General features: G+C 42.6%; 3 protein-coding genes across 6 annotated transcripts in view; all 3 read left to right on the top strand.

Moving 5' to 3' along the window:
• arih2 (ariadne homolog 2 (Drosophila)) overlaps window positions 1-3,281 on the top strand; it is a 9,858-nt gene extending 6,577 nt beyond the window's left edge. The window contains exons 8-15 of the mRNA XM_030784574.1: window positions 1-106; window positions 342-392; window positions 691-712; window positions 977-1,128; window positions 1,822-1,965; window positions 2,100-2,168; window positions 2,349-2,468; window positions 2,640-3,281. The exon at window positions 1-106 is cut by the window's left edge and continues 12 nt beyond it. Coding sequence (XP_030640434.1) covers window positions 1-106; window positions 342-392; window positions 691-712; window positions 977-1,128; window positions 1,822-1,965; window positions 2,100-2,168; window positions 2,349-2,468; window positions 2,640-2,711 — 736 coding nt within the window. The 3' untranslated portion in view covers window positions 2,712-3,281. The remainder of the gene's footprint in view (window positions 107-341; window positions 393-690; window positions 713-976; window positions 1,129-1,821; window positions 1,966-2,099; window positions 2,169-2,348; window positions 2,469-2,639) is intronic.
• Window positions 3,282-5,555: 2,274 nt separating this feature from the next.
• Window positions 5,556-14,639, top strand: impdh2 (IMP (inosine 5'-monophosphate) dehydrogenase 2). 4 transcript variants are annotated; one of them, XM_030784466.1, is made up of 14 exons: window positions 5,556-5,934; window positions 7,242-7,290; window positions 7,553-7,654; window positions 7,966-8,025; window positions 8,382-8,588; window positions 8,778-8,865; window positions 9,052-9,251; window positions 9,441-9,531; window positions 9,822-9,917; window positions 12,329-12,472; window positions 12,834-12,978; window positions 13,190-13,333; window positions 13,919-14,002; window positions 14,204-14,639. In XM_030784466.1, exons 1-14 carry the CDS (start codon window positions 5,837-5,839, stop codon window positions 14,223-14,225), a joined length of 1,530 nt encoding a protein of 509 aa, XP_030640326.1. In that variant the 5' UTR covers window positions 5,556-5,836; the 3' UTR covers window positions 14,226-14,639. The 4 variants fall into 4 exon arrangements, with proteins under 4 accessions (XP_030640326.1, XP_030640325.1, XP_030640328.1 ...); XM_030784465.1 differs by having other exon boundaries at window positions 7,966-8,040; XM_030784468.1 differs by lacking the exon at window positions 7,966-8,025.
• Window positions 14,640-17,940: 3,301 nt separating this feature from the next.
• dalrd3 (DALR anticodon binding domain containing 3) lies at window positions 17,941-24,200 on the top strand. Its single transcript, XM_030784880.1, has 13 exons — window positions 17,941-18,268; window positions 18,723-19,027; window positions 19,120-19,430; window positions 19,662-19,720; window positions 20,390-20,491; window positions 20,705-20,769; window positions 21,107-21,165; window positions 21,295-21,377; window positions 21,644-21,770; window positions 22,112-22,170; window positions 22,568-22,684; window positions 23,531-23,599; window positions 24,081-24,200. The coding sequence occupies exons 1-13, from the start codon at window positions 18,035-18,037 to the stop codon at window positions 24,198-24,200; spliced, it is 1,710 nt and encodes a 569-aa protein (XP_030640740.1). The 5' UTR covers window positions 17,941-18,034.
• The last annotated feature ends 554 nt before the right edge of the window (window positions 24,201-24,754 follow it).

The raw sequence follows: 24,754 nt of genomic DNA, 5'->3' as shown, positions 1-24,754 counted from the left end.
ACAGATGTACCACGCCCCAACAGACTGCGGAACCATCCGGAAGTGGCTGACCAAATGTGCAGACGACTCCGAGACGGCTAACTACATCAGCGCACACACTAAAGATGTGAGACGCGCGCGCACGCACACACACACACACGCACACACAGAGTCCAGATAACCAATGAAAACAGTCCAGATCGGCACACAACCAGTAAGATAAGGATATATTTACGCTGATTAATTTTCCTGAGTGTTTACACTGCACCCACACTTTCAGTCTAATAGCCTTAGTCACATACAGATACGTGTTGTTTGGCTCTTTGAACTCTTTGGACTGACCCAGCTATCTCTGTTCTCAGTGTCCTAAGTGCAATATCTGCATTGAGAAGAACGGAGGGTGTAATCACATGGTGAGTAGAGGGCATTCAAGGCTGGGTTCTAATTGACTGCCTATGTCCACTTCTGAGTGTACTTTCCTTAAAAGCCTGCGATAAAATATGCAGTTGCATCTCAGTGGAAAAACAGCTGTGACATCAGATTACATTAAACTTGTGTTGCTCTGATCCTCTGAAATGAACAACATTTACGCTCAAGGGTTTTGGAGCTATTAATTTCATAAAGATATTGATTTCCAGTCATTGAGTCTCCAGTGTCCTAAGCAGTGTCCTCTCTCTCTTTCTCTCTGTCGTTTTTCTTTCTTTTTCTCAGCAATGCTCCAAGTGTAAACACGGTAAGGTTTTGTGGTTTTATATATATATATATATATATTGATTTCACTGTTGCAGTTATAGATATTTCATTTCACACAGTAGGGATCTTTTGGTGTTTTTGTGTCCACCTCCATTTCTGAGACATAATGTCAAAATTGTGGGTGGTGTTGTGTGTAACATAAAGATGGTTGAAAGCCTTAGTTGGATTTGTGTAACAAAAGTCTGTGCTTGTGTGTGTGTGTACATGCGTGCGCGTTCATGTACGCATATGTGTGTGTGTGTAGATTTCTGCTGGATGTGTCTGGGAGACTGGAAGACACATGGCAGTGAGTACTATGAATGCAGCCGCTATAAGGAGAATCCTGACATCGTCAACCAGAGCCAGCAGGCCCAAGCCAGGGAGGCGCTGAAAAAATACCTCTTCTACTTCGAGAGGGTGAGACACACAGATACACACACACACACACACACACACACATTCACACAGACACAGACGTACAGACACACAGACACATGTAGACACACCCACAGGGAGGTCCTCCTCTGCTTTTATAGGATAAGCAACTTATAGACCAGAGAGGCATTGAAGATACACCTCCAGTCTAGACATCACACACAGAAAAGCCAGCAGGTAGCTACGATACCCTCAGAGTACAGGACACAAAAACACATTGGCGCTGGCCAGGGACTTTGCTGAAATAACAAGTTTACTCCAAACGATGAGACGCTGGTCACATATAACTCAAAGAAAACACTCGATATGTAAACCAAACACCTGTAAACATGCTAACTGTTAAACTCACACCAACAGATGTGCTGAGATAGAGAACCTGAGGTACAGCTGGTATAGTTCTTGTAGATTCTGAGGAACTTTTCCCTGAGTGGAGTGGGCCTGCGAAGATGGACACATCATCTGTCATGTCTGTTTGCATTTAAAGAGCTAACAGAGAGATATATGCTGGCAGAGATGAGGGGGGAAAAAAGTAATGATTTTTTTTGTCAGTGTGGACTACTGGTTAATAGCTTTAAGAATTGTTTGACATTGTTTATTCGGTACATCTGGCACCTTGTCAAGATTAAAATCTGCATTCACAAACGTGTGTGTGTGTGTGTGTGTGTGTGTGTGTAGTGGGAGAACCACAATAAGAGTCTGCAGTTGGAGGCTCAAACGTACCAGCGTATCCAGGAGAAGATTCAGGAGCGTGTGATGAATAATCTGGGGACCTGGATTGACTGGCAGTATCTACAGAATGCCGCCAAGCTACTGGCCAAGGTACGTAAGGTTTTCCTCATTCGTCCAACCCCCACCTTCCTCTCGCATCATTGTTTAGGAATGCCGTGATTGGCCGAATGTAAACACGCGCATTCCGCATATTGTGACCTCATTATTCCCTGTCTCTTCCACAGTGTCGCTATACACTGCAGTACACTTACCCCTACGCCTACTATATGGAATCTGGACCCCGCAAAAAACTGGTGAGAAGAGATTTCAGTCTTTTATCTGCGCGGTCAGGTGTTTAATTAGAATTTGATATTGTTAATGTGTTTTTACCTGGATCAAGTGTTAACAGATGTTATCAGACATCTGTGTGTGTGTTACCATGGATTTATGTAATGTTGATCTGATGTTAGTAACAGTTTGTCCTGTGTGTACAGTTTGAGTATCAGCAGGCCCAGCTGGAGGCGGAGATTGAGAATCTGTCGTGGAAGGTGGAGAGAGCAGACAGCTACGAGAGAGGAGTGGGAGAGGGCGAGCTGAGTGCTAGTGACAGAGGGGTACGAGAGAGAGAGAGAGAAATGGCTGATCCTTAACAGTGAAAAGGAAGCCAAACCTATTATTTTGGGAGGTTGTTGTTTTGGGGGGGTTTTTTGGACCTATCTTGTGAGCTGTCTTTCTCATTATCTGTCTCTCTCTCTCTCTCTCGCTCTCTTTTTTTTTTTTCGTAGGATCTAGAGAATCAGATGCACATTGCGGAGCAGAGGAGACGCACACTGCTGAAAGATTTCCACGACACCTGAGCCTCCGTCCCACACACCAGCAGCAGCAGCAGCAGCAGCAGCAGCAGTGGCATCTCTCTTTTCTCCATCCCTCTATCCATCCATTTCTCCAAAGATACTCCCATCTGTTTCCAGTTCTTCCCCTCTTCGCTTCATTTCCTTTCTCAGTTTAGTCTTTCTTTCTCCCCCTCCCCAAACCTCTCACCTATTCCATCTCCAAGTTCCACCGATTTTTCATCTCCCTCACGTCCCTTTACCCCCTTTTACCCGTCCCTTACTCCCACTCTCTCTCTCTCTCTCTCTCTCTCTCTCTCTTTTGTTTTCTCTCGGCTGCAGGGTCTCAGAATAGCACGATTGTATCCCTGACCCCAGCACACCCCTCTCACGCCTCCTTAGCATAGTCATCCGCTGACAACAGAATCCACATTCACACACACACTACAGCAGCGAAAGAGGGAGTACAGGCACGCCTGGACACACACACACACACACACCACGCCACACCACACAACAAATGCACACTCACGCTCGCACACTCCTCAGAAACACAAATTTGATCTGCCTCTCCTACCCCCCCCCCCCCCAATTCCTTTCATCACTGCTTTCTCCTTCCAGCCCTTCCTGCTTTCTTTCTTCTCACATTGAGTTTTTTTGTTGTTGTTTTTTTTTTCCTTGAAAATGGCTGTTGATAGTTAGATCGTTTAAAAAAAAAAAAAACGAAAAAAAAAAATGCTGTAATTTTCAACGGTTGTACATTAATACAGAAATAGAGTTACTGAGAGAAAGTTTTTAAACCAGCCGTGGCTTCCTGTGCTCATTCCGTGTCCGTGTTGTCCTTTCTCACTTCATTTACATGCATACGAAAACATACAACGGCTACAACTTCCATAACTTCTCTGTCAGTCTAAACATTTAAGCTTTATATACGATCAACGCATATCTATGACTGACCTATCTTACTCCATTTAAATTGCAAGCAGTTTGCCTGGAGCTTTCCATGGGTCAATGTTAAATCGACCCTGTTTGTTATCTTCAATGAACAGTCTTATTACAGCCCGTCACCAATGCAACGTGACTTAAACCTCGCTTTGGCACACGACGGAGTTGAGGTGGGGTTGGGGGAGCCAGAGGGGTGTCTTTACCCTGTGTTGTTTTTTAAAATCATTTTTAAAGGTAAATATGGCAGAATCGTATACGAGGCCTTATTTACTGATGTTGAGATGGGGTTTACAGTTATCGTAGCTTTTCATATGATAGATCAAAACATAGAGAGTCAAATTGTCTTTTCTGTTAGGTATGAGGGAAACACATGAGTAAATTAGGAATGTGAAGTGTACTGAAAACAGTTGCTTCCATGTATATGCGGTCGTTCATATAATCAAACGGTTGGTATTCCTAAGTGCAAAGGGTTGTGGGCAAAGATGTTGGTTTAGGTTGAGTCTGGGGTCTGATGGAGAGAGTTCAGTGACTCAGTGGTTTAGGAGTGATCGTCACTGAAGTTCTCAGCTTGGTAAAGTGTTTTGAGGAGTGGTAATAAAGCTGTCGTTGGCACCAAAATCTGAGGAAATGACATTACCACCGCAGGTGAAATGTGGTTAAAAGCGTGTAATCGTCTGCTCTGATGTTTGTGCTTTAGCTGAAGAGGAAAGTAAAAAAAAAACATTAGTAATTTTGACCCGGCTGACTGCAAATTTCAGTCCTGGGTATAAACTGATGGTTTCATTCCAGAGCAGTTCATTGAGAACCTCAGAGAGAAATACCATGGTCAGGTCAAAGATCATAAAAGCCTCGTCACATCCACTGAAAATGGGCACTAGTCTACTGAACAGACCCCACCTATATGGGAATCAGTGGTCAGATGAGAGAGCCTTTGCCCTGTTCTCCTCACGCACCGACAGGAGCAATGCAGGTAAAAAGGCATTAAAAAGCCCATGTGCTTGTTTCCTGCAAACAAGGCTTCTGGTTGCTCTCTTATGATGTCATTTCTGTGAATTGCTAGATTCACCCTCCACTGTCGATAAATTAAACTCCTGTTTCTCAACTGATATTTCTAAGTGCCCACCCTGTCTTTCGTTATCCTTACAGACTTCAAAAACCAGAGTGTAATGTTATAGTACTTGTATTAAGAGGTTAATCAGTTATAACTGATTAATTAACCAGTATCGACAATTTGTAGTGGTTTGTTTGCTGTTGTGGGACTGTTTATCACTTAATAAAACCCAAATATCACAGCAGTGATTACATAAATTTGCTCTTAATGGGTGAAGACATTCTCATTTCTTTGCCAGCTGCCAACACAGCATGGGTTAAGAAACGTTTTAAACACAGGGACAATCACAATTACCCAGAAGCCAAATTTTAAAAACTCAAAATATCAAAGGCCTATGCACCCTTTAAAAGAGCAATTTAAATCTTTATTATGTAACCTTTTGGGATAAAATATGATGGACTACACATCAACATTCACCATAATCTCATTGATAAACACTGTGCAGTTTATTTTACTGTTTAATATCTCTTAAGTATTCTATGCAACAGGCCATAAACCGCTACTATGCCCATAGCCCTCACTTTGCAAATCAAGCGCAGTCCATGAGGGCCAAATATAGGCAACGTCGTATGCGCGAGATAAAATTAAATGGAGCCCCCTCCCCACGCGTCTGCGCGTGTCTCCAGCCGATATGAAGAGTCTAGCGGCGCCCACATGAAAACATCACCGCGCCCTCCTATGGGTACAAATATCACAGACTTCGAAAATGAACGTGGAGGCAGGACTACAGGCGGAAATGACGCAGGAAAGAAAGTTTATATATACGCGCGGAAAGACAGTTTGCACCATACTGTGACACGTGCTGTTCATGGAGCAGTACGGCTCAAAGGCGTCTTAGAGTAGTGTCATTAGGTAAAGTAAGGATAGAACTCATTAACTTGGTTGACAAATCCAAATATTCAAAAGGCCGACATAAAAGGGAACAATACTACGAGCCTATTACGCGTCTACGCAGGGTGGCAGCAGCGGTCTGGTGACTGTTTCGGGCTGCAGCCAAAGAGGAGAACCTATCAGGCTGCCGCAGTGAGGATAAAGCAAAGGTTGCTTTCATACTTTGTCTCACGAGAGTGTCGGACTGTATTGGTGTTTTCTCACCATGGCGGACTATTTAATCAGCGGTCAAACAGGATACGTACCTGATGATGGTCTCACGGGACAGCAACTCTTCGGCGGCGGGGATGGCCTCACTTACAAGTAATGCCACAATTCGTGTTTTGTTAATCTGTCTTGGACCCAGTATTTCGACCTCACTGTCCCCTTTGACTTTGATCTTCCGAATGATTTATTTTTGAAGCAATATCAGCTTTTTGTTTGTTATGCGAGATAAGAAGTTTATGGAGCTCTCCATGGTTATAATTCTGTCTGCCTTCACATGGTTGAGCAGTAGCCCTACAGATCACCTAAGGCTATAGGCAGTCGCTTCCAAGTAGTCGTCATTCAAGTCAGCAAAATTATATTTGTTCGTGGCTCATCAAAAGAGCAGCCAGGCAACTTACCAACTGCCATTTGTCGTTGCTAGCGAAAGACACTTACCTAATACAAGGGACAAATTCCAAAAACGGGCCATTTTCCAAAACTGAGAACTCATACGCGGCCTCATTTAACTTAATGTGGGTTGATGGTAGAGCTAAATGTCATTTCTGGGCATGAAATGTCTTGTAAACAGAACAATACACATCTTCCATATTTAGTAGACACTTTGTTATAACTGTCAACCAAGTACAGGAATGTCTCCCTTATTTCAAGATCGGTCAAAGCACACCACCAAGACTGTGTTCGCTGGCAGGCCGAATGGGTTTTGTAATATCTTAAAATACTTGTTTGTCTATTCATGGAGCTCAGTACAAATATAGCCGCCACACACTTGATAGCAACGTAGGGTCTTGTTTTGACATCAAGGCGTGTGGCACAAACACGTTTTATTGTCCTTAAGATACACTTGTTTCTTCAAGACCTTTGCTTGAAGCAATGACACAAAGGTTGTGAAAACTCATTACTAGGAGTCAGGTGCATACTATTATAAGTACTCACTTTCTAGAAATATCTGTCTATATGCCACAAGTTCAAAGTATGTTGCAAAATTGAGAGAACCCATGGAATGTGTTTGTGGTCAAGTTACAGTGTTACAACACTGACCTACACAAATCAGTATGTCAGCAGTGACGAAATACACATACAGCGACAAAGACAGAAAGACTTTGACAAAGTGGCATAACTAATCTTCACTTTCATGCAAAATCTGAAATCCTTTACTCTCTTACAGAAAATCTAAAGCAGGGCTCAATAGAAAGGATTATCAGAGTGTGTGTGTGCGCGTGTGTGTGTGTGTGTGAGAGAGAAATGTATATGAGTGAGTGTGATAGTTAAAAGTATGTGGAAAAATGAAAAACTACGTCTTATCAAAATAGTGCGAAGTTGCACATTGATGATGATGCTGTGCTCTGACTTCCCTCTCTCTCGGATCTCTCCACAACTCATCACTCGTTCTGTTTCTCTCACAGTGACTTTCTTATTCTCCCTGGGTACATTGATTTCACCGCAGACCAGGTGGTAAGTGGAACTGTGCTTCTGATTCTGCAGAAGATAATGGAATTGCTACTCAACAATTGATTTCGAGATATGGATTATTTGTACCTCACATCCGTTTGAGACTATAGGAGTTTATGTTAGGGCTTTGACGTGTCATTTATTCTTATAAAGGTCTACAGTTGTTAGCGCAGCAGTAACTTTGGATGGTGGTGAAAATTTCAGAGGATTCGTTTCTGGATAAAATGGGTTTTTGGATCTCTTCATTTATTGGTTCTCTTTGCAGGACCTGACATCTGCACTGACCAAACAGATCACGATGAAGACCCCTCTGGTGTCCTCCCCCATGGATACTGTTACCGAGTCGGGGATGGCCATCGCCATGGCGGTAAGAGAGCATTTGACAGACAGGTTATCACATGTATGTACCCATACACATGCACACACACACACACGATTACATTTATAATTATTCATTTAGCAGATGCTTTTATCCAAAGCCACGTCCAAGATGGGCAGAATACAAACCAAGCATGTAGCCATTAAGAAGTTGTCTAGACCGGATACAAATGCAACACAGACACACTTACACAGATACTTACACACACACAAGTATTTGTAAGATGTGTTTGTAGAAGTGAAACACACAGACAAACGCTGTCAGTTGAAAGTGTGGGCTTGATTCTGTGTTTGCTTTAGCTGACTGGAGGAATTGGTTTCATCCATCATAACTGCACCCCAGAATTTCAGGCCAACGAAGTCCGCAAGGTCAAGGTAATCTCTCTCTGCCTTATCTTCTGAGGTCTTTTGCCGTTCTTTTTTTCCTCTCTTTATTTCACTTCATCCGTCTCTCATCTCAAGTCTGATTCATGCTGTTTGTTCCCTCCCTTTCCCAGAGCTCCTTGCTCTGTAGTTGCTAATGTGCGTCGCCCATGTCCTTGAAATGTCCTTGCGTGCTCTTCTCCTGTCCTCCTCCTCCATCTCTTTGTTGTATGCTATTTTGATACCGTTTAGAAAAGCTAGGCCTAATAGATTTTCCCTTTTTCTACCCTGTCCACCCTTTCATCACTTATTCCTCCCCTGCGCCCTCAATCCCTCCCCCTCCGCCCCTGCAGAGGTACGAGCAGGGTTTTATTACGGACCCTGTAGTCATGAGTCCAAATGAGCGCGTGCGAGATGTGTTCCAGGCCAAGGCCCGCCATGGTTTCTGTGGCATTCCCATCACAGACAACGGGCACATGGGCGGACGCCTTGTGGGCATCATCTCCTCCAGAGACATCGACTTCCTCAAAGAGGAGGAGCATGACCTGCCACTGAGTGAGGTGGGTGGGGCCTGTCACAGGGTTGGCCGTGTAATAATCAAAGTAAACATATTTACTTATTCAAGTCAGGACATGACTGACTGTGTCTCTTCTCTCATCCTTCATTTTCTTTCTTTCTTTCTTTCTTTCTTTCTTTCTTTCTTTCTTTCTTTCTTTCTTTCTTTCTTTCTTTCCTCCTTTCTTTCACAGGTGATGACAAAGCGGGAGGATCTTGTTGTGGCCCCTGCTGGAGTGACACTAAAAGAAGCCAATGAAATCCTTCAGAGAAGCAAGAAAGGTAAAGTATGGGCGAATCAAAGAGCAGCAGTATATGTAGTTGAAGATCTGAATATTTTAAACATAACCACACAGACCATACAACAATTCCCCTCCCATGCACACCCTTTAATAAATACAAAAAATGTGTTGGAGAAGAGTCCATGCCAGTACGGCGTGTGACTAGCTGTGTGTGTCGTGTTTTTAGGTAAGCTGCCTATCGTGAATGAGGAAGGCTGCCTGGTGGCCATCATCGCACGGACTGATCTGAAGAAGAACCGTGACTTTCCTCTGGCGTCTAAAGACTCACGCAAACAGCTGCTGTGTGGCGCCGCCATCGGTACACACACGGATGACAAGTACAGACTGGATCTACTGGTGCAGAGCGGAGTGGATGTGGTTGTACTGGTGAGTGCGTTTGTCCATGTGTTTGCAATTATAATGAGATAAAGGGTATGATATGTGTGTATGAGAAAGGGACCAAGTTAATTGCCCAACCCCCCCCCCCGGTTTCTTTTTTTTTCTTTTTTTTTTTGCATTCTTTCTACCTTTTTCTTTTCTCTGTCTCACTCTTTCTGTCTTCTGTCTCTCTTTCAGGACTCATCTCAGGGGAACTCTATCTTCCAGATCAATATGATCAAATACATAAAAGAGAAATACCCCAACCTACAGGTTATAGGAGGCAATGGTTAGTATCTTTGACACACACACACACACACACACACACACTTACGTCTTTCTCCCACACACACACACACACACTCTATCACATAGATACTGTGTCACATAAATACCGGTCTCTTACTCTGGGTCTGTTTAGAGCCCCAAGATGTTGGGGCTCTCTTAACACAGAGACACAATATCTCGTGTTACTTTAATGTATTCCCTCCTCCCTCCAACACACAAAAACACACTTAACATTCTTTGACTGACTGAGTGTGAATAAGTCTCACACACATACACACTTGTTTGTTTCAGTGGTGACAGCCGCCCAGGCGAAAAATCTGATTGACGCTGGTGCGGATGCCCTCAGAGTGGGCATGGGCAGCGGATCCATCTGCATCACGCAGGAAGGTCAGTTTGCACGCTCTGCACCTCCCTCCAACCAGTCGCAAACCCTCCCCCCCGCACCTTACCCGATAGCCTATCAGAAAACCACGAGGCAGCCCAATCGACCAATCGCAAAAATCCGCCCCGAACCCCGCCAGTGTCTCAGTCCGTTAGCGTTGTGAAATAAACACACCCTTTACGGGCAGCTTTTGTCGCCCATGGAAACAAAACAACCACCCTGCACAACTTTTCTAAAAACCTATAACCGGTGAGTTATCGCACATTTTAGTTATATATATATATATGAAGGTTTAGAGTTTTATCTGTGGGTTTCTGTGGTTTTATGGTGTTTTTTGTGTAGCTTAGTGCACTTGGGGGAAAAATGAGATTACTCTCTCATAAAAAGCACTTACAGCAATGACTGTTTTAATATTGTAAACCAGAGGACTGAGATCAAGGTTGTCAACTCTAGAGTGGTTTTATGTGCGTCATTGCTATAGTAAAAGGGTGTAACCAAGAGAGGTATTCAGACGATTTTTTCTGCAGCGAGAAGGTCTGTTTGTTCTTTTCTGTCACTCTCCGTCCCTCACTCTCTCCCCCTGTTTTTTTTTTTTTCCTTTCTTTCTCTCTTTCAACTCTTCACCACGTCTTTGTCCCCTGTCTGTCCTCGTCCTTTCTCTTTTTTTTTTATTCTCTCGCTCCTCATGTTACTCACATTTGTCACCTCCCTCTCTCTCTCTCTCTCTTTTCCTCTCGTCCTCTGCGTGTCACCCTTTGCTTCTCTCCATCACTCCCTCTTTCCTTTTCTTAACACCTGTATGTTTTATCTGTTCACCTCATCTCACTTTTCTTTTTTTTTTTAAATTCTTTTCTCCCTCTCTGCCTCATCGCTCCTCATCCTCCTCTCTGTATCCCTCCTCACCCTGGTCTTTTTTTTTTTCCATCACCTCTTTCCTTTGCTACCTATCACCTTTTTTTCCCCCCTCCTGTACTCAATTTGTTTTTTGTTTTGTTTTTTTTTCACTCCCTGGCCACCTGTCCTCTCTCCTCACTCTCTCTCTCTTTCTCAATCCCCCCCTTCTTTAGCTCCTCTCAGTGTACCTCCTGCTATAAAGCTCCACAGCCCCAAAACCCCAACTACTGTAACAGGATACTCCAGTAAGTCCCTCTCCCCCCCGCCCCAAATCCTTGTGCAGGGTACCCATTGGCTTCACTACCACACTGTGCCTACCTCCCTCCACAGCCTGCTGCACTACTGGTTGGTTAACGGCTCTGCATTAGTAGAAGTAGTTGCTGGTTTTTGGGGTTTTGGGGGTTTTGGATGCTTGTCATTGTCTGACTAACCTGTCAGTCATGGTCCGTAGCACGACTTTTGACTAGGGGGGAAAAAAACTACATTACCCATAACCCCCCCCCCCAGCGAGCGTGCAGCGCACTGCCACAGAGAGCATGTTTGGTGCTCTTGGGAATGCCCTTCACGCTTCTCCATATAAACTGCACAAACCTAAGAGGGCCTCAGTCATTCAGAATAATGTATGAGGAAACAATTTGTTCTTTACTGGTTAATTTTGTTGCTTTGGCTGTCAAATGTTGAGAGAAAAAGGAAATACATACAAATTGAGAGAACGCTGAAATTTAAAATTTGAATGAGATCAGAGCACTGGCCGGGGTCTTCACGTTGTGCAACTTTACAACTGTGATATGAAATTTTAATCTCCCTTCATCATTAAACGTTCGCCACAAAAATAATTTCATATCACTTGAACTGGATGTCGATTTTTTTTTTTTTAAATGTTTGGACAAAAAAAAGGGAAAATCAAAATGTCTCTGTGTGGACATGAAATCAAAGAGGCAGGTACATAGGAGGATTTTTCCCTTCTTTCTAATTCTCTCTCTCTCTGTAGGCCGTTTTGTCATTCATTTCGTTTTTTGATTGTCTGCCCCCTAGTGGTCATGGGATACATTACTGCTTGCTGATGTCATAGTTGCATTTTTTTTCCTTCATTGCTTTTGGGAATAGTGAAAATCATTTCAGATCAGTCACCACACAAAATAAACTTTTTTTTTATTCAAAGCGTATTTTTTATCATCACTCTCTTTTTCTGGCAAATTCTAACATTTTAAGCTTAATGCACAGTCCTCAAAAAAGATAAAGAGCTAATGGCCAATTTATATTGATTATAATGAACTAAACTACCTAAAAAGATGCTACCTTTCCTCTGACCTGTTCCTCTGCATGAGTTTCTGTTGTTGTATGTATCTGGAAGTCCCACTGTTTGTGTGTACATGTATTGAATGTATATGAGTATGTATTTGTTTCTGACTATATATATATATATGTATGTATGAGAAGAGGGATTAAGTGTACATACAATATTTGAAACTGCTCTCTCTCTCTTTCTCTTTCTCTCTCTCTCATACATGCATACACACAGTGTTAGCTTGTGGGCGACCTCAGGCCACTGCCGTGTATAAGGTGTCAGAATACGCCCGTCGTTTTGGTGTGCCAGTCATTGCTGATGGGGGCATTCAGACTGTAGGCCACATTGCTAAAGCCCTGGCACTTGGAGCTTCAACAGGTAAGACACACACACACACACACAAAGGAGCTGTTCACATATTATGTAGGCGACTATATACATTTATACATATTCATTTATATAGGATCAAGGCTGTAAAGCCTGCAGTTTAATCGTCGACTCCCATAAGGGCACATTATTACATTAGATCATAAATGTACTCACACACGCGTCCTTACAGAAAGGCAGATTTTTACCCTAAATTCATACCATGTAATCTCTGAACAACTAAATCGCATTGCATTAAAAGATGCTTTTAACATGATGTCTTTGATACAGACTTGACGCGTGGTCCTCGTGTTTCACATGAGAATGTCTCTCCGTGTCTTCATTCTCTAACTGTCCTGTTTTGCTCTGTCAGTTATGATGGGCTCTTTGCTGGCCGCCACCAGCGAAGCTCCGGGTGAGTATTTCTTCTCAGACGGGATCAGACTGAAGAAGTACAGAGGCATGGGTTCCCTGGATGCCATGGATAAGAACCTGGGCTCCCAGACAAGATACTTCAGGTAGAGCGCACGCACACACACCCACAACTAGTCAAATTAAGAGCCTTAGAAATGCATGCTTACACAGTCCAAGTAAGTCAAGTAGTCAGCATGTCCAATACACAAAAAGTGTACCGTTCTTATGGTTTGGTCCAAATCTGACAAACTCCGTTCCCCCCCCCCCCCCCCCCATCTCTCTGACTCTCTCTCTCTCTCTCTCTCTCTCTCTCAGTGAGAGTGATAAGATAAAGGTAGCACAAGGAGTATCGGGGGCCGTACAGGACAAGGGCTCCATCCACAAATTTGTTCCATACCTGCTTGCTGGCATCCAGCATTCCTGTCAGGACATAGGGGCCAAAAGCCTCACTCAGCTTAGGTACACACACACACTCTCACTCACTTACGAACACACACACACACACACACACACACACACACACACACACACACAGACCATCCATCTTAGTCAACTAAACATATTTTAAAGTTTCAAGTTTTATTGTCATTTACTCGATAACAGTTTGGACATCATTATCAGCAATGAAATTTTTGGGCTCGGGGCCAGCTCAACTTGCAAAGTGTAGCAGTTAAATAATAATAATGAAAGAACAATAAAAGGTAAATAAAGGGGTAATATAAGGAGATATATAGGGGAATATATATGTACATGTGCAAATATATATGTACATGTGCTAAAGTACAAGTTTTAGCAGCCTTTTTTTAGACTCTCGTATAATACACACATTGTAATACCCTGCTACAGCCACAAGTGCACACACTCATACACATACACCCACCCATGCCTGCGTAACCCTCGCTATGCATATGTTGCCAGGGTAGATGCCAATAACAGCATTTATTTGCCGTTCTAATGCCTCTTTCCAATGTGTAAGTGAATGAATTAGCGTTTTTGGAGCTCCGTTCAGTGTGTAAATCCCTCTGAAACTTTCTCTGCCTGTAGGGCTATGATGTATTCTGGAGACCTGAAGTTTGAGAAGAGAACCATGTCTGCTCAGATGGAGGGCGGAGTGCACAGTTTGCACAGGTACACGCACACACACACACACATTTGTATATACCTAAGAAATACACTTGAACACAACGCATATCTTCGACGTACAAATCTCAAAAAGCATGTAAACACATCCTAACGCCTACGAACACTGATACATTATCAGTTACTCCATGTTCATTGTGTTCATCTGTAATGTTTTCTCTTTTTTTTGTTCTCTCTCTTTGCATTTAGTTATGAGAAGCGTCTGTTCTGAGGAGTCCCAGCGTCATTTGTGGATGCATACGTTCATGCACACACACACACACACACACACACACACACACACACACAGACACACACACACACACATACAAATACACACAAATACAGGAGCATTCACACATCCATGTACTGTCTCACTACACAGCATACAAACACTGGCACACACTGAAAAACCTCAAATTCTGTTTGTTCTCGTCTTCCCACTAAGTTTCCCTCTTCACACGGAGAGAAACTGTGTGTATGTGTGTGATTTGTCCTGAAGGTCATGGAGTGTTTGTTTTGTTTTTTTTTTTTTTCTTAAATGTATATCTAATGCCTTCCTTGTTTAAAAGACGTGTCTCATTGACATTTCAAGTCGATTACCAAGAAATCAAAGAATAAAAATTGTTCCCTTTTTTTCCACAAATCGTTTGTGCTTCTCTTTCTTGGTCTGAACCCAAAGTCTACAGAAACACACAGCTAACCACTAAAAATCTTAGAGTGGCATTTTGGTCAATGATCATACATAATAGAACACATTAGGCATTTTTTTTAAATGAGGAACTGTTTTTCTGCTGGTATGAGAAGAATTTCAACATGGTTTTAGGATCAGATCAGACAAAATCTCTGTCTGTCCTGTCTGTCTGTGTGAGTGTGTGCGTGCGCATGTCGGAGAAGGACAGTCAAGGCCAGCCACTGGTCTGAACTTTAGTACCTTATCTCTTGGGCATTGATAAAGAGGTATGAGAACCAAACCTGGGTACTTGCTGGGTACAGATACATTGGTCAGACACTCTTCCGCATTTGGCTTGTCTGTCTCAGGGGAACCAGCCATACACCTCCAAAACCACCGGACTTTCCAAGCGCATTAAGCACACCCTACTTAAAACGCATTTCACCTGCGGATTTGCAGACAGGAGGCCTTCATTGACTGAAACATGACTCTTAACGGATTCTGGAACAGCTGCGGACCATTTGGGTTTTATTACTTATGAGAACCTAGATCATGCTGATTAACCCAGAAGATGATCAATGGCACCTATTAGCGCGTGGCTGTCTCCTGAAACTGATCTCCCTATCACTACGGTAAATATCTCCATTACAGGTGCGCTTTGAAATCCTAAGAATTAATGTACTGAGTCCAGATGGCGTTGTCTAATAATTAAAAAGAGTATTAGAAATGAAATGGTAGAAAGCCTTGAAAGACATTGTAATTTGAGAATATTGTGAGGCAAAGAGGGAGGAGCTGCGGTCAGACACCGTGAAGAAGTGAAAGTGAAAATAGTTTTTGTAGCTCATGGAGGAGGAAGTTAGTCATGATAAATAGTCTCACACACTCGCATGCAGACTCAGAAAAACGAGGAGGAGGAAGGACTAAGAGGAGAAAGAGTCCAGAAGATGAAACGAGAAGGTAAGATCCACTTTCTGACTCTAAATTGTTTTTCTGTACCTTTTTTTTTTTTTTTTTTGGTGGATATATTTTTTGGACGGTTGAGTCTATCAAGTTTTAAACCGGTTCTGTTTCGCCTCTTTCTTTTTCAAGCGTTTCTCGCCCCACTCTCTCGCTCTCAAATGAGGCATTTCTCTTTCGTTTTTGTAGATTCACTCCCTCATCCCTCCCTCTCCTCTCCTCCATTCCTTTTAGCCCTTCTTTTTTTTTTTTCTTTCTTCTCAGGAAAGCAAATCATTATAGAGTAATGAAGTGAGCGGGAAAAAAAGAAAACCCCATTCCACTGAAAGCTTTTAGCTGCTTTCTGTCTTTTTTGCTGCTTTTCTTTCCTCTTTGAAGAATGAAAACTCATGATGGGAAAGCCTGTGGATACCGCCACTGCAAAGTTTTACAAATGAGGCTCTCTCTTTATCTGCTGCTTTTGTCCCTCCTTTTCATCTGTCTTCATTTTCTTTTCTTTTTTTTTACTCTTTCAGTCTCTCTCTCTTTTTTTTTAATCTGCCCTTTCATCTTACGTTCCCTTACCTTAGGTTAACCTTTTTCTCTCCTCCTCTCTCTTCTCCTTTATCCAGATAGGGAACAGGTTTTTCAAGACTTCTAACTGCAGATGGACCAAGATACATAAACAAGGTTCATTCTTTATATGGGGCCTCTGAAACAGGCTTTTGATAATGCAGTACAAACCCGTAACAGTTGCACTTCAGCTCAGTCAAACTGCATTGGAAGACAATGAGAATGACTGAACTGAGATCAGTGGTTGGGGTGGTAACGGAACCCATAATGCAGCTGTGATTCTGACAAACAGCTGGATGTGGATTCCGTTTCTATCCCTTCTTACAGGATAGCGTATAAAAAGCCCGCTCAAAAGCACTTGTGTCTGTGTGTGCGTGTGTGTGTGGTTGAAAGGTAAAAAATATGTTTGAGTGCTGGATGTGTTCGTTTTGTGGAGGATTATTTCTTTATTTATTTTGATAATGTTACTTATAACTGTGTTTATAGTTTCGAGCCCCAAAATGAGAAGATGTTAGTCTGATGTTGCTCTGGAATGACACGTTTTCTCCCGGATCGCAAGAAATACAATACGCCACCGGGAATTTCGTGTCAGCCAAGAATGACATCTAGGTCTTCACGGCTTTCTGAGTGTTCACTGAAAAAAAAAGAATGAAAGAAATCCAAGACTGTCTGTCTGTTGTTCTTATATGAACTTTGAGTTTGTAATATCACATAATAAAACTCTTGAAACGAATTTGCTGGCCTTTGTTTTCTCTTACCATGCAACACATATCACATGATCCCCACACACAATCCTTTTCATCTAGGAATCTGGATGAAACCGTCTTGGATAAGACAAATTGTAGGTTTAGATGTAGTGAGGATATCTGATTTTAATCAATCTGTCACTATCAGTTGACTGGATTTCAAGAGCAGTTATAAAAGGCTGTGCCTTTTTTTTTCTTGCTGATAAACCGTGCAATGAAGTTCAGGACCTGTATTCATCCTGACGTAGAAAAATGGAGATACAGAGTGACTGTCAATGAAATCTGCTTGGAAGAGGTGAACATTAAGAAATTGAGATTATAATGCACACAACGGTGAGCAAAGGAGAAATACAACTTATCCGTTGGTTAAAACTGGTTCAGCCAGCGGGATTAGATACTGAAGCGCATTTGAAACGGCTTCTCTTAAACAGTGCTCAGCAACTTGAAACTGAAAGCAGACAAGCAAAGCAAGATTGCACTTAAAATACAATATCCCACGCCCAATCGATGAATGATTACAAAATAAACTTGAGCGCTCTCACGGAAGGATGAAACATTAATCATTTAACAGACTGGTCAGCATGCGGTTAAAAAAATAACGTGGGCGTCACATGACGGTATCGTAGTTATGTCGAATGTACGCTTTCAATCTTAATCTATTCTAATTAGACGACATTTCCATAAAGTCGGGAAATGAACTTTCCAATGATCTAAGTAAAATGTTACATTTAACTTTAACTTTAAATGTAACCTCAAAGACTTATTTCAACTCACTGACCGCATGTTACTTTCTCTTTCACTTGCTTTCCCGTATACTTCTGCTGTGGACTGTGTCCGTGCATTCTGCCACACACAACATGGCTTCGTTATTGCCAGAGAAGGTCAATTCTCCTCTTTTCCTGTGTTACAATGAAATAGTTGCTATGCAAACAGTAGCACGCTCTTTGGGTTCCGCAGGGGGGACACGCAGCTGTTCACAACAGATTGCTGATCAATAAAGAGCAGCGGTCAGCGGAAAACGTAGGGGTTGTGGTCTGTCCAGACCCCTTTGCAGACACAGATAATAACAGTTGGCGGCTTTGCAGGGAGGATGTCACTGTTGTGAGTTTCATAATGGATAATACGGAAGTATCACCTTTTCGAATTGCATCCACCGTCAAAGCATTGAGCTCAGCTCTACGGGGAGAACCTGAAAATGAAGCCGACGTTACGCATTCCGATAGCGGCGAGAGGGTCGCGAACGAGCCGGAAAAGCTTTGGTTCAAGGAAAGCAGCGCAAAAAATCTTAGAAATCGCGACTTTTTGTCACCTAACACGGTTTTAACTACGCTTTATGCAGATGGACAGGTCAGTACATATACTATCGGTGCTCATTGTTTTTTTTTTCTTTTTGCATCAGTGCGTAATCACACTATCATTTGGGTTTTGAACGCATGGCTTGACACGCTGCCGTTGATGGGACGCGGCAGGCGCTTTGATAGTTTGGTGTCACGCTTGCGGTCGTGGTTTTGCCGTGGATCAGTGTAAAACCATAGATGGAGCGATACGCGGTCTTTGACATTGCCATTATTGACAAAACATTCGAACCCTGCGGCAAAAGCTATTAACCCCTCACCGTCCGTGGATATTTTGGCCACACTAAACAAAATCAAGCTTGGGGGCTACCACAATGCACTGTGTTGTTCTCTTTACTATTTACACGCGCATCCAGCACCACATAAGCTCATTTTGTGTATCCCCCGTCCACGTGTGTGTGTGTGTGTGTACGTGTCTGTGGGTGTCTGTGTGTTTGTGTGTGCAGGTTCCTTCAGTTGTGCTGAGCAGAGTGTTATCTCTGCATGGGAGTGGTGTGTTGCCTGTGGCTGGAGGAGAAGTGATGGCAGACGGCTTGCGGGTGCGTGTTGACCGTCCAGCTGCCTTTAAGAAAGTGTTATGTGGGATGTCTACATACCTGAGGCCTGGGGCTCAGAGACAGGGCCATGTGCTACTTAACTGTCCTTCCCTGCACCCCAGATTTACCCTTCCCTCGCCAGACACATTCACTCTTGGACAACTACGCACTATACTCATTGCTGACCACTTGGGGGCGCTGCTCAGGAGACAAGGGTGAGTGGAGTGTCCTCTGTTTGTGTGTGTGTGTGTTTGTTTATGTTTGTTTGTGTTGTTTGTATCTTTATATCTCCTGTTTTACCCCACAGGTATTTTGTGTCCTTCTGCCCTGTGTTGCCTGAGGAGAGTGACATCATAATCTTCCTCCAAATGCTTGGCATTGATTGGCCAACGGTGCCGGGCAGCTGGACTAATGAGGAGAGACAAGAAAAGATCAAGAAAGCTCTTGAGAATTCCCCTTTTAGAGAGACAGAGTCAGAAAGAGGGAACAGAACCAGTAAAAGAGAAGAGATAGAGGGAGATGGGAGATGCAAGACAGAGGAGGTGAAGATAAATCTGAAAAGAGTGGTACAAGAGACAGAACTTCATGGTTATGACCCCAGCCTGGGTACCTGTACAGGTGAGACATTGTTGGAAAGCCTTGGTGTGGGGTGTGCACGTCAGTTTAAAACCTACCGTGTTGTCATCTGCAGTGAATTTATATCTTGTATTATTTCCAACTTTGTTTTAGGTTTTTTTTGTTTTTTAAACATCCCGAAAGTGTCTCTGTGCTATATAAAGTATCTTTCTCTCCATCTTTCTCCTTCCCTCTCCCATTTTTTGCTGTCTCTGTTCTCACTTCTCTCTGTAGTGCAGAAGGATAGCATTTCTCACCTGGCACACCTTGACAGAGCTACAGCAGAGTTGCCAGTGAGTGTTACCTACATCACAGTATCACACCCAATCATATGCAGTTGGCCCCCACATCACTGAAAATACTGGAACACCCCCCCCCCCATTATGTTTTAAACTGCACTGGTTCTATAAGTCACAAAGCCACTAACATGATACTATACGACAGAGAACCCGTTCTTACACAATATTAGACGCAGCTCTTAGATTTGGAGTTATTTGTTCCTCTTCAAACCCACGAAGCGCTCTCACGTTTTGAAACTGTAAAGGTCATTTACACTTCAGGGAATCCCAGAAAAAGAGAGAACTGCCTTTGATTCCCACATGTAGCGGCCAGTAGGTTTTGACTTCTTCAAAAGGGTTGTTTTTTTTTATCTGGTTTGTGTTGCAAGAACCTCTTTTGGAACAAAGCGAATGACGCACAACATAAGCACTGGCCAAAATCTTAGTATGGGCAATTCAGTCGCTCTCATAATAAAACTCACCTTCTGCAATTGCCCCTCTAACCCATACAGTCACGCATAGCATAGTATGAGCTACCTGTACTTTTGTGCTCCTCTCATCACTCATACTAAGATATTTGTCACACACTAGTCAATAGAAGTGTTCCAACGAGTCGATGGTTTTTTTTTTTTAATTTTATTTTGTGGAACTAGATCTCCATCTGGAAGTTTCTGTTCTTTTTAGGTCTCCAAGGCAACAGTGATACATGTCACGTCTTGTCAGGATGAATTCCGTCAGCAGCAGACGGCCATGCTGTGGAGGGCCAGTGGTGCTATGGCAACACAGGTATGACCCAGCACTGCACTCTACAGACAGACACACACACACACACACAAACACACACATATCTTGCTACTACGATCATGGCTTACTACAGTCATTAATTAACATTAGGAGATGATGCAAAAAATGAGGAATCAGTGAAGTCTCCTTTTTCTGTTTCTTTTTTCCCCTCTCTCTCTCTCTCTCTCTCTCTCTCTCTCTCTCTCTCCTTCTCAGAGGTTTGTTGTTTGTGGACCTGTAAAGACTCCAGGAGCCCAGCTGAGTTCCGCCCAGTACCTCCAGTAAGATCCTAGAACGCAGCCATTCTGTAGACGTGTCCTACATCATGTGTATTACTACAACTCTACATGCATTAATGCATTTGTAATCTCATTCTACAGATACAGGGTCATTCTCTGGTCATTTAGAGACCTGGTTTAGGTTAAGAGCTCTAATGCTTTAAAGTTCCATAATAATGTAACAAAGCGATTACTTATAGGGATGCGATATGAAACATGTACAAAACGATGATGACGTCGTGTTGGTAAATGTTCTGGTATGTCCAGTCTTTGCAGCGTATCATTGAGACCACTGTCTTGTTGTATGTAGTACATGAGAGTTCCCTCTGTGTGGACGCAGGTTAAGAAGAGCCCAGATGAAGGAAGCCTCAGAAATGAAGTATGGGGACCAGGTTGAAGGTAAGTGTGTGTGTGTGTGTGTGTGTGTGTGTGTGTGTGTGTCTGCATGTTTTACTGTACATAGACTAGAGGCTTAGCCAAGTGAAAGGTGAGCTGTCAGCTTAGATTTGCTCTCCTCTGCATTTTCAGGACAGACCTGGGATGACATCATCAGGGTCATGACCTCAGCAACAGTGAGGTTTGAGCTGCTGTCCACTGCCCACACAAGTCCAGTGAGTGTATTTGTTTGTGAGTCTGCACGCGAATATGTGCGTTTCAAATTGAATTGAGCAAATGTCTTCACATTTTCCAGAATTTTCTGTGCTTATGGGTGTGTTAGTGTTCATCTGCGCACATGGATGTTTGTGCAAGTGAGCCAGATAACCCTTTTTTGGATGTGTGTATTTGCAGTTGTTTGTTTGTGAGAAAGTTGAGTGTATGTGGATGAATGCGTTCCATTAACTTGAGTCCGACATGATTGACATTTGCTCTCTCTCAGGTCACTCTTGATGTGCAAAGAGAAGGGGGCGTGTCTACAAAGGGTCCGAGGGGTGGAGTCTTTGTTATGTATAACTGTGCAAGGCTACACACACTTTTTAACAGCTATGAGAAAGGAGTAGAGCAGGGTGAGCATGCACACACGCTCACACACTCACACACACACACACACACACACACACAGAGGATTTTTAACTCAACTGGTAATATTGACCAATGTGTAATTCAGTAATGTTTTAACCTTCAGAGTCTTTTTTATTTGTGAAGTCTCTCTAACTGATGACATCTCATTTATAGTGTGTCATGTTTGCTCCGCCAACCATGCAAACCGTTCCTGACAGGAAAAATAAAGTCAAGTGAACTGAGCTGACACACACACACACACACAGCTCATGTGGATTTCCTCTACTGAAGCGAGACAAATAAATCCAAAAAGTGAAACGCATCTCAATTTTTTTTCCCCCTTTAGGACTTTACCCAGAAATCCCTGATGGCTCAGAGCTGGACTTCTCTGCGCTGAAAGAAGAGGTATACTGAAACTGTGAAAGAGTAACTTTTTAAGTTGACATTAGTTTTCATAAATGTACAGTCAGAGTGCTGTGGTCTGGATGTGAAAACACGTGATACTATTATGAAAGTGCTGAATCATTACATGAAAATAAATGCAATTTGATTTTTGTCAGTTAAGCTGTTTAAGGAGTGCGCAGAACGTGAAGGTGTCCTTACGCTATGTATGTGTCAGAATAAATGTGCAGGTCTACCTCTTAATATGTAGACTTTCTATGAAGACTTACTGAATACTGTGTATAAACATCTTCAGATATTTAGAACGTTTGGTTGTTGACACTAAGCAAGGTTTCAGATGTCGCTGGGTCAGCAGGTTATGTTATGGGTTGTTCTATTCATTACTGCTGTTATCCTCCAGGGGGAGTGGCTTCTTCTCTTCAATTACCTCATTCCATTCTCTGAACTGTTGGACCAATCAGGGCAGGTGCTGGAGCTTGAGGGAGGAGGAGCAAGAGTTAACCCAAAAACAGAACAAGTGAGGGGAATGATTCTTTATATTACACAAGGGAGAGCACAGATAGTTGCAACAATTCTCCTCTCTTTGTCAACGTGTAGCGTTCACAATGTATGATATTGTCATAAGTACATGCTGTGACGTGACACACATTTTTCCTGAATTTTGGGTCAGCTCTAACCATGCTTTAAATGAAACACTGTGTTCATCTAGTATCTTAAGAAAATCTACTTTAAAAAACCGCTGCTGGTTTTTATCGACAGTGCCACCGTTGTTTACGCCTGGTTCTGTGACACAATTTTAAGCGGAGAAATTCTTCAAAAATTCTGCACAGCATAATTTATAAATGCAGAACATTTCTTAACCCAGAACTTGATAAGATATAGTTCTCATTTCAGAGACCAAGTATACTCTGGTTTTCCCGCAGTGCATAGACTAGAGGCCATAACTGACACTATATCAATTATAATGACTTAGTGGTTAAAAAAGAAATTGTTATCACATTGTCAGTTTTGGTATTAAAAAAATGTATGACCTAAAAAAGTTTTATCAGTAAAATCTAAGGGTTTTTTAAAAGAGATTACCAAGCTCATACATGAAATGTGGACAAAACCAAGCAGTGGTTACAGTAAGTCACATGACTTCTGGTTTGTTCCCGACTGAGGGAATTGAAAGTGTCACATTCCCAGTCGCACCTCATGTTGTTATAAGTCATAGACCTTGGACATTCACTGTCTCACGTGAATGTCTGTGTAAGCCATATGTTATATCTGTGTAATATCTTATATAATTATATGAGGTGTGTGTGTGCGTGCGCGCGCACATATGTATGTGTGTGTGTATGTGTGTGTGTACTGTCTCTGCCAGGTTTGCAGATTCTTGGTGTCTCTCAGTAAAGACTTCAGCTCCTACTACAACAGGGTTCATGTTCTTGGGGTAAGACCTTATCTTTGTAATCAGTCTGTGTAGTTTTGTATAAGTGTGTGTGTGTGAACTGGTGGTTTGGAATGAATGTGTATGTGTGATAGATGGTATATACCAAATGAATGGGCGCATGGTACATGCCAACTTTGATTAAATCATGCTCAACAGTATGTTGTTTGTTTGTTTGATTATGTGTGTGTGTGTATGTGTGTGAGGGTGTGTGTGGACATGTGTGGACATGGAGATTAGTACTAGCCCCAGTTTTATGTGTGAGTGTAACAGCATGGACAAATGATTGATCTGATTAACGCAGTTCACACAGAGTTCACACTGTTTAACATTAACCTCCTGCTCTGCTCTCCCCATCTCTCTCTCTCTCTCTCTCTCTTTCTCTCTATCTCTCAGTGTAAAATCTGTATCTTGCATGAACTCACTTCTCCTCTCTTATACCATTTTTTTTTATCTACCTCCCCCCTCCCCTCTCTTTCTGCAGGAGCCGTTGCCTCATCTATTTAACCAGATGTTCTGTCGATTGCTGTTGCTTAGGACCCTGAGAGAGCTCTACCACACTGCACTGGACTCCCTAAACCTGCCCCCTATACCTCAGCTGTAGCCCCCCCCCCCCCCCCCCACACACACACACACCCCCTCCCTCTAAACTGCTCATTAAAGAAAAACCCTAAATAAAGCAACCTGCCCCTTAGTCCAAAAGTTAAGTCACCCAAATAGCCTGTTTAATAACCTAACCTGCAGCCGATCCACAAGCCATAGAGCCCAAAATACCCACAGTTGACCCCTGTCCTGTAAGGTTCATCAGGAACTTCAACTGTACTCAGTGTGACTGAGTGTAGTCCAGACTGTTGAATCTTACATGTGTCCCATCCTTAAACTGTATTCCAAAATGAATTCTATTAATAAATGACGTAGAGTAATTTAACGTGGTAATCACAGATGTTGCCGTTCTATCCTAATTAATGCCCTTTCGGTCGCAAAAGACTTCCCCTCAGTCATAAGTATTGCCTTTTAATTTTACTTCTGTACCACCGAGTCTGTCTTTGTTATATATATTGACACTTACTGAAACACTGCCATGTATCACAGATTTTAGCTTAGAAACATTTGGTCACGTACAAAGGAATACACATCATAAAATGTTCTGTGTTTCTT

Source organism: Chanos chanos, chromosome 9 (assembly GCF_902362185.1).
Source record: "Chanos chanos chromosome 9, fChaCha1.1, whole genome shotgun sequence".
NCBI lineage: Eukaryota > Metazoa > Chordata > Actinopteri > Gonorynchiformes > Chanidae > Chanos > Chanos chanos.
This window is presented reverse-complemented; position numbering and strand designations above follow the sequence as displayed.

Excerpts from the sequence above, each read along its gene's own strand:
- impdh2 (XM_030784465.1), top strand. The coding sequence starts at position 5,837 with ATGGCGGACTATTTAATCAGCGGTCAAACAGGATACGTACCTGATGAT. Across the intron at positions 13,334-13,918 it reads AAAAGCCTCACTCAGCTTAG|GGCTATGATGTATTCTGGAG; the intron begins GTACACACACAC and ends CTCTGCCTGTAG. Across the intron at positions 14,003-14,203 it reads GGAGTGCACAGTTTGCACAG|TTATGAGAAGCGTCTGTTCT; the intron begins GTACACGCACAC and ends CTTTGCATTTAG.
- dalrd3 (XM_030784880.1), top strand. The coding sequence starts at position 18,035 with ATGGATAATACGGAAGTATCACCTTTTCGAATTGCATCCACCGTCAAA. Across the intron at positions 21,378-21,643 it reads CCACTGCCCACACAAGTCCA|GTCACTCTTGATGTGCAAAG; the intron begins GTGAGTGTATTT and ends GCTCTCTCTCAG. Across the intron at positions 23,600-24,080 it reads ACAGGGTTCATGTTCTTGGG|GAGCCGTTGCCTCATCTATT; the intron begins GTAAGACCTTAT and ends CTCTTTCTGCAG.